This window comes from Lithobates pipiens, unplaced genomic scaffold (assembly GCF_037356315.1).
Source record: "Lithobates pipiens isolate NorthernLeopardFrog02 unplaced genomic scaffold, aLitPip1_a1.2 Scaffold_18, whole genome shotgun sequence".
Lineage (NCBI taxonomy): Eukaryota > Metazoa > Chordata > Amphibia > Anura > Ranidae > Lithobates > Lithobates pipiens.
The window spans coordinates 339,160,099-339,173,496 of record NW_027507758.1 but is presented as its reverse complement, the minus strand read 5'-3'; the positions used below and the strand labels follow the sequence as shown (position 1 = coordinate 339,173,496).

Sequence of the window (13,398 nt, the reverse complement as noted above, 5' to 3'; positions counted from 1 at the left end):
TTACAAATTGCATTTTGTGTTTACTTGTGTTGTCCTTGACTATTGTTTAAATTGGTTTGATGTTCCGAAACACTTAAGTGTGACAAACATGCAAAGGAACAGGAAATGAGGAAGGGGGCAAACACTTTTTCACACCACTGTATGTTACCAAAAATGTTTTAAAATGTAATTATGTAGCATTAATGAATTGTGTTCACTTCCTTTTTTAATTTATTCCATTCATTTTTAACAGGAGTCATTGGAACATTGGTTCTTCCAAAAGTAAGAATATATATAAATAAGAAAAAAAAATACCGCATGCAAGCATGAAAATGTCAATTCACTTTTGCTTTATGAGGTATTTACTGTATAAATCAAAAATGCTCAGTATATGCCAGATAAAACAGGAGTTAAAGTAAATTCACAAAAGGAAAATAAATAAATAAGTGCATGGGGTAAATAAGTATTGGTCCCTGCATGCAATATTTAAGCCCCCCCACCCCAAAGCACCCCCCATATTGAGGGCATGTGACCTGGTATGGTTCGGGGTTGGGGGGGTGCTTGCTAATCCCCACCTTTCCTGACCTGCCAGGCTGCATGCTTGGATAAGTGTCTGGTATGGATTTGGGGGGCGGCTCATGTCATTTAAAAAAAAAATGGCATGGGGGTCCCCCTCAAAGTCCATACGAGATCTGAAGGGCCTGCCGTGGATTGGGGGCATCCCAAGGTGTTTTTTTTTCTTAATTTTTTATTACCAGCATATTTTTTTTTTTTTACATTCAGCTGCCAGCAGGCATTCCCACTGACAGCTTGTGATTCATTGGTTGTTAAGGGCACCATTTTTTAACAACTATATTGTCTACTGCTTGTTAAGGACTCTGGCATCCACCCGTTCTTTAACCACTTTCAGACCGGACCAATTTGCTGGTCAAAGACCAGACCACTTTTTGCGATTCGGCACTGCGTCGCTTTAACTGACAATTGCGCGGTCGTGCGACGTGGCTCCCAAACAAAATTGACGTACTTTTTTTCCCACAAATAGAGCTTTCTTTTGGTGGTATTTGATCACCCCTGCGGTTTTTATTTTTTGCGCTATAAACAAAAATAGAGCGACAATTTAGAAAAAAACGCATTATTTTTTACTTTTTGTTATAATAAATATCCCCCAAAAATATATAAAAAAACATTTTTTCCCTCAGTTTAGGCCGATACGTATTCTTCTACATATTTTTGGTAAAAAAATCGCAATAAGCGATTATTGATTGGTTTGCGCAAAAGTTATAGCGTTTACAAAATAGGGATAGTTATATAGCATTTTTATTAATAATTTTTTATTATTTTTTTTTTTACTAGTAATGGCGGCGATCTGCGATTTTTATTGTGACTGCGACATTGTCGGGGGCCCATCGGACATTTTTGACACATTTTTGGGACCATTGTCATTTATACAGTAATCACTGCTATATAAATGCAGTGATTCCTGTGTAAATGACACTGGCAGTGAAAGGGTTAACCAGTGGGTGGCAGTGTAGGGGTTAAGTGTTCCTAGGGGTGTGTTACTAACTGTGGGGGGGTTGGGCTTTCATTTAGTGTACACTGATCTCTGCTCCAATCACATGGAGCAGAGATCAGCGTCACTAGTTGCTAGGCAGAAAGGGAAAATGTTGTTTATACAGCATTTCCTCCATTCGGCCGTTCCGTGAGACGATCGCGGGGATGCCCGCGGTGATCGAGTCTGCGGGTCCCGCGACCGGACTCACGGGGGTCCCGACCAGCGCGGCGGCGCGCTCCCGATGGCACGGCGGCAACGAATATTGGACGTACATGTACGCCAATATGCCTGCCCGTGCCATGCTGTCGACGTACATCGTCGTGCGCTGGTCGGGAAGTGGTTAACAACCAGTTATTTACAGTGTTTGTATAGCCCCGTACACACTATCAGATTGTCTGCTGAGTTTTTCCTTCAGATTTACCAAAACCATATAATATGAGGTCAAACCTTAGGAGTTTCAATGTGTATGCAATCAGGCAGGCCCTTCTACTACATGGTTTTGGTAAATCTGAAGGAAAAACTCAGCAGACAATCTGATAGTGTGTACGGGGCTTTAAGGACACTGACTACCGCCGGTGGTAAAAAACTCCAGGCTTTCACTACTAAAATATTGCAGGACTTCATAAAATAGTGTATGCAGTATTTTAGTAGTGTTTTTTAGTGAATGCCAAAAAAACACTGTGCAGTATCCTACGGCCGCGTACACACGGGCGGATTGTCTGCCCAACTTAGTCCGCTGAACCGCGTTTCAGCGGACAATCCACTCGTGTGTGGGCTTCAGCGGACTTTTTCAGCGGACAGTCTGACGGACTAAGTCTTTCGGAATTTCCGTAATTTTGTCCGTCCAAACTTGGTTTTGTCCGTCCAAACTTGGTTTCAGCGGACAGTCCGCTCGTGTGTAGGCAAGTTGGACGGACTAAGTATGGCGCATGCGCAGAAAGGATTTACACGCCGAAGGTTGCATTGCAGTGTATTGGACGTCGAATTTCTAGTCCCGTCGTACGTGCCGTACACGTCATCGCACAAACTTTCGGCGGACTGTCTGCTCATCGTGTGTGGTCAAGTCCGTTCATTCAAAAGTTGAACGGACTGTCTGTCGGATTGTCTGACGAACTTAGTTGGGCAGACAATCCGCCCGTGTGTACGCGGCCTATCACATACGATGCGATAAGAAACCGCTTTGTGAATGGAGCCCAATATAAATGACTGTATTTGAATATAAAATCCATTGTGAGTAGATAATGCCAATGAGTATTTGTAGATGACTATTGAAGCTAAACAAATACAATATCAATAATAGTACTTTTTTTGGAGTAATAATTGCATATGTATTTCTTTATGTATATTGACTTTTTGTCACCTTTGCTTTTCACTTTCTACCCATGTTTTTTTTTTTCAGCTTCCACTAAATAGTTTTAATGGGGCATATGAACTTCATGTCAGAGGATTCTCTGAGGATAAACAAATATTTTTCAATACAACTAAATTAGATTTTAGATCCAAAAGCTATTCTGTTTTTATTGAAACAAACAGCAACTTTTATAAGCCGGGTCAAGAAGTAAAAATACGAATTTTGGCCTTCTCTCCTGATCTGAAGCCTTACATATCTACCATTGACATACACATTATGGTAAGTTAATTATGTGGATTTCTCTAACTATCACTTAACATAACCCCATGCTTACAAGTTTAGTGCGAACTGGAGTCTAGACCCCACCCTGTGCATTTCATTACTCAACGCCACCACTTCTGATGATGTTTATTGACAAAATGCGTAGGGCATGGGTCTAGGCTTGTGACGTCACTCCACACAGGACACCCAGTTTGCGCATAGTAGAGACAGCAGGTAGAGTTAGTGTCTACACAATGCTTATGCTAATCTTTTAGTTGGACTTGCACAAAATAATTGCTATTTGCACCTGCCTTTATATGCACATGAACTATAATGGCAAAATTGGCGCACTCTTTGCAGCTATAACAGCTTTATGTCTTCTGGGAAGGCTGTCTACAAGGTTTAGGAGTGTGTCTATGGAAATGGTTGACCATTCATGTTTGACCATTGTCCCAGAAGCACATTTGTGAGGTCAGGCACTGATGTTGGATGAGAAGGCCTGGCTTACAGTCTCTGCTGTAATTCATTTCAAAGCTGTTGTATCAGGTTGAGGTCAGGACTCTGGCTCAGGCCAGTCAAGTTCCTCAGCCCCAACCACGCTTATCCACGATTAATGGACCTTGCTCATGTTGGAACAGGAAATGCCCATCCTCAAACCATTTCTACAAAGTTGAGAGAATGAAATTATCCAAAATGTCTTAGTATGCTGATGCCTTAAGAGTTCCCTTTACTGGAACTAAGGGGCCGAACCCAACCCCTAAAAAAACAACCCCACTCCATAATTCCCCCTCCACCAAATGATTTGGACCAGTGCACAAAGCAAGGTCCATAAAGACATGGATAAGTGAGTTTGGGGTGGAGGAACTTGACTGGCCTGCACAGAGTCATGACCTCAATCTGATAGAACACCTTTGGGATGAATTAGAGCGCAGACTGCGAGCCAGGCCTTCTCGTTCTTATCAATGGCTGACCTTACAAATGCCCTTCTGGAAGAATGATCCAACATTCCCATAAACACACTCCTAAACCTTGTGGGCAGCCTTCCCAGAGGAGTTGAAGCTGTTATAGCTGCAAAGGGTGGGCCAACTCAATATTAAACCCTACAGACTAAGATTGGGAAGCCATTAAAGTTCATGTGCCTGTAAAGGCAGGCCTCCCAATACTTTTGGTAATATAGTGTATGTTGCACATTTTAATGAGCGTTTCATGATTTGATACACTTTAAATGTATTTTTTTGCCCTACCTAATGTTCTGTACCTTATAGGGATTAGGTTCATATGCTATGTATAAGATACATTCTTTGGGGAAATACTGAACAGTACACAGGTGGTTAAAAATATCAGCGTGAGATTTAAATACAGGAGCTGGGAGTAAAAATGAGGAGTGGGCACACTGCATATGTTAATGCTATACTATATGCCATGCCATATCAGCCCATGAAAATGGACCTTTCAGTAACTTTAAAAGTCTGCTTGAATAAATTCAAGATATAAAGAGACTATATAATAAAAAAACTATATGTTTTATCATTAAAAGGCAGCCCTTGAGCTCTAGGCAAGCAATATAACATAGGTAGATGTTGAAATCAGTCTAGTTTAGGCAGAAGGAATCATTGGCTCAGTCTCCTCTCCACCAGAGATTACACTGCAGCACTGTAAGGGCCCGTTTACACATGCGGTTGGGCAGCAGTAACAGGTGGTTGAGCTGCATTTTTACTGACCCTGACCATCCCCTTAAGCTGCAAAGGCAGCCAAATGGAGTTGTACACATGCCAGACAAAATTATCTGCCACACCCTCATCTCTGAAAAGTGATCTACCATAAGCTGCTTTTCAGAATGCCAGCAATGTTTGCTGCTAATGTATGCAGTGCTACCCCTGTACATAGAACAAGCCCTCTGTTTTTTTACCTCAACCTTCTCAAGAACCTCAGCCCCTCTGACACACCAAATAGAGTGTACAAACATACAATATCACAGGAATTCATTGAAAGGAATACTTAATATCCAATCATAGTTCAATATCAAAGAAAACAGGTACCAAACATGGTAGTAAAGGCAAACTTAAAATATTGTCACTCAATATGGCTGATAACTGGGTAAGCTTAAAAAGGATTAACAATGGTAATAACCCAACTTAACATACAAAGTGATTAACAGTAGGAACTAGGCATAAAATCACATTTGGCATCCAGATCAGCATAAACAGTAGCAAGGCCACCTCAAGTGCAGCGGTGAGCAGTAGTAACGTTTAATCTATCGAGCGATGGAACTGTACTGCCAGAGCACATTTAGCTAGTCTTATGCCTTGTACACACGGTTGGACATTCCGACCACAAAATCCTTCTGATTTTTTTCCAACGGATTTTGCCCAAAACTTGTATTGCATACACACGGTCGGACAAAGTTGTCGGAAAATCCGATCGTTCTGAGCGCGGTGACGATCTTTGCGTATGACGGGACTACGTAGAGGCCCGTAGACAATAGCTTTCGTCTCGTAATTTGTTCTGAGCATACGTGGCACTTTGGCCGTCAGAATTCTCTACAAACAATCGGAAAAAGTCAGATCAGATTTTGTTGTCAGAAAATTTTAGATCCAGCTCTCAAACTTTTTCCATCGGAATTTCCGACGGAAAAAGTCCGATAGAGACCCCACATGATCGGATTTTCCAAAAACATAATCCAATCAGACCGTTTCTGTCGGAATTTCCGACCATGTGTATAGGGCATTAGACCGACTGGATATGCACTGTCCAAAAGAAAAGGAAGATGTTAGTGGAGGGACAGGGGAACAAAGGAAGCTTGCAGAATAATTACTATGGGAGTGGCAGTCCTTTGAGATTTTCTTCTGCTGGCTATCATTGGGGCAATTTAAGAGCATTAGCGCACTTAACGACAGTCACAGTCACCCTGCATGCAGTATAGGTATAATATAGGTAAGGTATAATCTCAGCACAGGTGCAGGGTAGATGTGGTTCTGATGCCGTAAAGGTTTGGTATAATGTGGTATAGGGTTGGTATAGGTGCAATATTGGTGTGGTGTGGATTGGGTACATTTGGTGTCCTGCTTTTAGTGGCTCAGGCCCTGCTAGCAGTATCAGCAATGGGGGAGTAACCTTCTTACCAATCCCTGGGATGCTGCTGCAGAAGGGGGGCCCCCAGTCTCTCCCCAAGAGCCTTTGGTGATCAGCGGTGGGAAGCAGAGGGTAAGTGGATGCTCCAGTCTTCCTGAGGCATTGGTGCAGGTGTTGTAATGCGGGTGGTGCTGCGCTGCCCCCCGGATGTCTTCACTCCCAGTCTCAGGCTTGGATCTCTGCTGGTATGGTTTCCCAATGGCAGAGGTACTCTTTATCTCACTCCCTCGGTCCTAAGAGGAAGAACTTTTCCAGGCAGTTAAAGCATTTGTTAACTCAACAAAAATTTAAATGGATCCTGCTCCTTTAACCACTTCCTTCCACGCCCATTGTCATATGACATCCGCAGATGGGATCTCCCATCCTGGGCGGGCGTCATATGACATCCTCGGCGGGATAGGTGATGCGGTGCACTGGCACGTCACAGAGGAGCCGATTCGTGTGCCCGGTGGCCGAAAGAACCTTCGGGCACTCGCGATCGCTCATTACAGAGCAGGACACACAGATCCACATGCTGTCAGGGGAGAGGAGAAAGATTGTGGGATCATACTAAATATGAACACCTATCAGTCTCCTCCCCTAGTCATTACCCTACCCCTACAGTTAGAATCACTCCCTAGTTAACACATTTAACCCCTTGATTGCCCCCTAATGTTAACTCCTTCCCTGCCAGTGACATTTATACAGTAATCAGTGCATATTTTTTTCTCTGATCGCTGTATAACTATCAATGGTCCCGAAAAAGTGTCAAAACTGTCCGATTTGTCCGCCGCAATGTCATAGTCATGATAAAAATCAAGATCATTACTAGTAAAAAAAAATATTACTAATAAAAATGCCATAAATGTATCCCCTATTTTATACTTGCCATAACTTTTGCACTAACCAATCAATATTCGCTTATTGCGATTTTTGTTTTACCAAAAATATGTGGAAGAATACATATGGGCCTAAACTGAGACATTTTTTTTTTTTTTTCAATTTGGAATATTTATTATAGAAAAAAGTAAAAAATATTGTGTTTTTTTCAAACTTGTCGCTCTTCTTTGGCATTTGGCAATTGCATGACTACGCAATTGTCATTCAAAATGTTACAGCACTAAAAACTGAAAATTGGCCTGGGCAGGAAGGGGCTGAAACTGCCCTTTATTGAAGTGCTTAAAGCATGTTATATGACACAGTGCTTGTCCAGTGTCATTTGGCCCCCTGTAACTCCTAAAAAAAACTGTCTGATCCTGCCAGTTTCTCCCCACCCTGATATAAACTGACTACGGTGTATCATGGCTGCTGAGAGACATGATGGTCAGTTTACATGCCTCTGTCATCAGCAGCTCACTATCTGCTCTTCTTTCTGCTCCTGTGTCCTTTTCCCCTCTCCCCTCTCTTTCTGTGTGTGAGCCGCCCCTCCATCCTCCTGCTGCTTTCATAACACTAACCTGTATACTACATCAGCAATGCCCAAATTACAGTGTCCCCCTCTGTGAATGATTTAGAAATGTTCTTATATTGAAGAATGTCTATAAAGTATTATATCGGTGGTACTATACACCGGCTAGATTGGCCAGATTCATTCCAACCTATTTTCCACTTTACATTTGAGGATGCTTGCAGGAAGGCGCTATGGCACATATATGGTGGTAATGCCCGAGGGTGTGCAGGATATGGGTCAGAGTCTATACTATTCTTCATAACATGTTCCACATAAACCTTAAAAGGACCCCTATGAAGCCCTCCTCGGGAAGCCAATTGCAGAACTGTTACGTCCGGAGCGACAATTGGCCCAACATCTCTTTACTGCAACTAAATTGACTATCGCAAAGGCCTGTAAATTCCCTTCACTTCGTTTTGAAGCAGTAAAGAACCCTATGAATTAGGTCATGGTAAATAAAAAATTGACTGCCATCCTCTTGGATACACATGACAAGTTTCTAAGAGTCTGGCAGCCATGGATCATGTACTCTCAACCCTCTCGATTTGACGGCACACTTCTTCTGATCTGAAATCCCCCATGGACTCTCCCCCCTCCCACCTTTCTCTCATCTTCTCTCCTCACCTTTCTTCTTTATACTGGACTTTCCCTTTTTTCCTTTTCAACATTTCTTCTTTCTTTTACTATGATATACCCATTTAATCCATATTTTTCTTAGGCCTCCAGGTATGGACCAGGCCGAGATGGTTATTATTGAAACATATCTTTCACGTTACCTTCTATTTTTGTTAGCTTTAAACAACATACTTTGTCTGGTGGGGAAACCCCTGGCCATGAAACTTTGTTAAAATATATCCAGGCAATATAACTGGAACATTCAGACCATAGTCACCCTGCGCTACCAGGGTCACTTTGAAGGGCAAGCTTTGGTCATCCGTTTCTCCATTTAATTTTAGGGGACATTGGGTTTGTTATACGTTTGAGTGTACGATACATGCCTCTACATATTGCAATGCATTTTTATTTTGTTTTCTTTTTTTTGCCTTGTTTGCCTATTATGCAATGTAACCCTCTGAGGAAATATGTTGTTGTAAGTTGAATTACCTGCCAATAAAGTTTTTGTAAAAGAATGATTTATAAATATAAATGCTGTAAAAACCTAATTTAAGAGCCGAGATTGCGATCACATGACCAGTCAGCTCTCGCCTCCTCTCCTCCTCCTCCTGCCCTCCACACTGACATAAGCAGGGAAATCTCAGCCCCACCCGCTGCATCTCTCAGAGGAGAAAAGGAGAAATCTGGCCAGTCATGTGATCGCAATCTAGACAGTGAAATTAGATATTTGCAGCATGTATTTTTATAAATCATACACAGAGGGGGATACTAAAATAGGAGGCAGTGTTGATGGTGTATACAGGTTAGAGTGGCTTAACAATCACTTTAAATAAAAGTAATCTCTCCAATCCTCCTACTTTACAGTACCTATTGAGATTTGTAGTATCTATTAACCCCATTATATGGTTGTGATTTCAAACTACAACTCCCATGAATCCCAGTCTTTTTAATCTGATTAACTCAGGCCTGATGTACACTGCTGCTGGTAAACGGACATTTAGCAGAAGTTGGGCATTTCTTTCCGCTGCCCCTGAACTCTCTTCTATGTTATCTTATCAGTACATGTACACAGGGTCATTTATAGTTGTTTCTGGGCAGTTGAATTTAGAAGCCTTGCAATGCATAAAAATGGGTTCAGGATGGATGTTAGGCATTTGAAATGCCAAATGCTTGTAACTGCTTGTAAACTAATGTAAAAGCTGCAACCTGATTTTAGGCACGTTTTTCGTTTATAAGCATTCCTAAGGAACATTTAAGATATGGGAGAAACAGAATTTTCACCACATTCTGCTGCCTGCAAAGGGGGGGGGCAGAGAGAGGGAGAGAGAGGCAGGCTGAGAGAGACAAGAATAGAGTGATAGCGAGAGAAAGGCAAATAGAGAGAGAAAGAGACAGGCACAGACTCAAGACTAGCAGAGAGAGAGAGAGAGCGAGAGAGACTGGCAGAGAGAGAGAGGGAGAGAGGGAGAGACTGGCAGAGGGAGAGACTGGCAGATAAAGAGAGAGAGAGAGAGAGAAAGAGAGACTGGTAGAGAGAGAGTCAGAGAGAGACAGGCAGAGAGAGAGAGAAAGAGAGAGAGAGATACACGCACAGACATAGAGAGAGACTAGCAGAGAGAGACACTGGCAGAGAGAGAGAGGGACTGTCAGAGAGAGAGAGAGAGACTGATGGAGAGTGAGAGACAGGCACAGACACAGAGAGACTGGCAAATAGAGACAGGCAGAGAGAGAGAGACTGGCAGAGAGACTGGTAGAGAGAGAGAGACAGGAACAGACAGAGAGAGAGACTGGCAGATAGAGACAGGCAGAGAGAGAGTGAGAGAGATACAGGCACAGACACAGAGAGAGACTAGCAGAGAGAGAGAGAATGTCAGAGAGAGATAAAGGGACTGGCACAGAGAGAGAAAGAGAGACTGGTAGAGAGAGAGAGACAGGCACAGACAGAGGGAGACTGGCAGAGACAGGCAGAGAAAGAGAGAGAGACTGGCAGAGAGAGAGAGAAAGAGAGACTGGTAGAGAGAGTGAGAGAGACAGGGACAGACAGAGAGAGAGACTGGCAGATAGAGACAGGCAGAGAAAGAGAGAGAGATACAGGCACAGGCACACAGAGAGACTAGCAGAGAGCGAGAGAGAGAGAGAGAGAGAGAGAGAGAGAGAGAGACTGTCAGAGAGCGAGAAAGAGAGACTGCTAGAGAGAGAGAGAGAGAGAGAGAGAGAGGCACAGGCAGAGAGAGACTGGCAGATAGAGACAGGCAGAGAGAGAGAGAGAGAGAGAGAGAGAGAGACTGGCAGAGAGAGCGAGAGACTGGCAGAGAGAGAGAGGGAGAGAGAGAGACTGGCAGAGAGAAAGAGAGATGGTAGAGAGAGAGAGAGACAGACACAGAGAGAGAGACTGGCAGATAGAGACAGGCAGAGAGAGAGGCAGACAGAGACAGAGAGAAAGGAAGGCAGAGAGAGAGAAAGAGACAAGCACAGAGAGAGAGAGGTAGAGAGAGAGAGAAAGAGAGAGGCACAGAGCGAGATAGAGAGACTGGCAGAGAGAGACAGGCAGAGAGAGAATACATAGTTAAAGCACACTGCACTCTCTTCTCTCAGAGAATGGCTGAAATTGTTAATAATTTACATGTTTTTCCGACATTGTGCACATTTGGGAGGGTCTCCTGAGGTTAACTTTAAAAAAAGCTTTTAACTGCTGATATTTAACTGCAGTATGTAAAAGCTGGTAAATGGATGTTTTTCACTGTCGTTTATCAGCTGTCAGTTTCCAGAGGTTTTCAACTGCCCTGTGTACATGAGGCCTAATAGGAGTAGACTGTTTCCCTGCCATAATATAGTAGAAGAGTAAATAAATGTGCTACATTTCTTACTAACAATAAACGGGAGCTATGGTTCATTGTTAAGCAAAAACTCTCCTGATATAAGTATAGACATACAGATCTATATTGCTACAGGATAAATACACACTAAAATGTATTGGAACATAAATATGTATTTACACAAATGCATCCTTAGTCAGGAAGATTGTGCATCATCTAATTAATTGTTTAATACTATGCGCAGTATATTACATTTAAATTAGTGTGTGTTCTTTTTTTTTTTTTTTTTATATTTGCATTAAAAAATATTAATACTGCTCTACTTTCAAATAATAAATTCTCATACTAAACCCATTTCAGGGTTGCAACAAGAGTTTTCCTGTATCTTACTATGGCCAAATGTTTACTTAGATAATAAAGGATAAAGAAGATAATCATATTTCTCATTGTAATAATAATATTACTTTTAAAGGACCCACATGGAAACTTACTTGAGCAGTGGATGGAAGAGGAAGCTGAATTAGGAGTTTCATTAAAGAGTTTTCAGTTAAGTGACAACCCGCCACTTGGAGATTGGTCAATAAAAGTAAAATTACAAGTGAGTATAGTACAGATAAATTCAAAATACTTCTTCAACTGATCTGTGCAAATATGAGTTGTGTGCTGGGATTTACATAACAAGTACTTGCTAAAAAAGTGCATTAAAAAAGTACCTACTGAAAATAAATAATATTTGTATGGAAACGTGGCTGTAGTTTCCCTGTTATAGTCAATAGCAGTAGGAGATGGGTTACAACATAACCAAACCTAAGCTGCATTGAAGAATGTAAACCAACACTTCAGGCAGGATATCTTCCCTATGGTTAACACGAGTGTAAAGGAGCCATTAAACTCCTCTGTTAAATTGATCCTAGATTTTGCACATAGTGGGAAAAGTATAATGGAAGTTAAGTAATATACGCTTATGTTCCTTTCACCCTCTACCACTCTGGTCAACTGCAAAGATTTTTGTCTTCTTTTGTAAGCTTTGAACTCTAATTACAATTACTATGAATGATACCACACTCCCATGTGACAGGTGGAGTGTTAAGAAATTATTGAGGAAATGTCCATCCAAAGGAAAGGCATCTCTCTAGCCTTGGATAAGATGTGTACTCTTATTGGGTTACATGGACTGGAAACCATGGTGCATAGTCTTTCCTGCCTAGCTGCGTTAAGCAATGGAGTACTGCTGAGAACATGCATGTTGAAAAAGACCAAATCACAGTGGGGCATTGAATTTTTCCTATAAAATGTATGTATGTTAAGCCCTTTAGCAGGATCCCCTTCAAGGAGGACTGATAGCTAGTATGCAAGTTATTAAGTAGAAGTACTCTGTTGATTTTGAATTCTGTTAGAGGGTGCAAACCAGCCATTCGAAGTGTGCCAGCCTTCCCCCAAACTGTCACCAAATGCATTGCCAGCGACCAAATACAAAACAAAATGCCTTTTGCTATTTTTCTGTATAGATTGGAGAAGAGTAAAACCTCTGCTAAGTTTTTACTACTGTCTTGTTCTTTGTCAGGTGATTACCTTTCTGCCGCTTGGACAGGTAGGGAGTCAGGGATATCCTTCACAATGGCACAGGAACAGCAATAAATATCTGACAGAGGTTACAAATTAACTTTCTTCACTGTATCCAAAACAAAATTCAAAGTTTTGGCTGGCAACACGTTTTGGCTGGCATTTCCTTTAAACCATTTCTCCTGAAACCACATGCACATTTCAGTAATTTGTGTATGTTTGCCTCATTGGAACAATTTGTAAGTCATTTGGATCACTGGTGTGCTTAGCCGACGTGACTTCTGTAACAGTTATGCTGCCAAACGCAGACCAGAGAATCTTAAAACTGCATGGTGTGGACTAGTTGCTAGAGTCACATATGAGGGGAAGCCACTGTCTTGAGATTAGTTTAATACTTGGAAAATTATCAATGACTAAAGGTGGCAGGCTATATGTGGATTCAATTTGCTGTCCAAAATGTGATCCGTTAGTGTCCCTGCTGACCTAAACAGCGTTGCACGTGGATTACCGTGCTCCATCAGCCATCATCCCTTGGAGACTGCTTGACCCAGAGTGCAACAGACATACAGTACTTGCCTAGCACTAGCACAGCAGAGGTCACGGAATATCTGAATACACTAGGATGTGGCAACGTACGAACTTCTATTTTCAAATGTTAGTCACAGGAACAGCCGAGCTGAGCTGCTTCCCTTAAGCAGCC

At 42.1% G+C, this 13,398-nt stretch overlaps 1 protein-coding gene across 2 annotated transcripts in view; it reads left to right on the top strand.

The window, feature by feature from the left end:
* LOC143988096 (CD109 antigen-like) overlaps nucleotides 1-13,398 on the top strand; it is a 249,191-nt gene that overhangs the window by 61,928 nt on the left and 173,865 nt on the right. For both annotated transcript variants that reach the window (XM_077487378.1, XM_077487379.1), the window contains 3 exons: nucleotides 233-261; nucleotides 2,931-3,161; nucleotides 11,608-11,733. In XM_077487378.1, coding sequence (XP_077343504.1) covers nucleotides 233-261; nucleotides 2,931-3,161; nucleotides 11,608-11,733 — 386 coding nt within the window. The remainder of the gene's footprint in view (nucleotides 1-232; nucleotides 262-2,930; nucleotides 3,162-11,607; nucleotides 11,734-13,398) is intronic.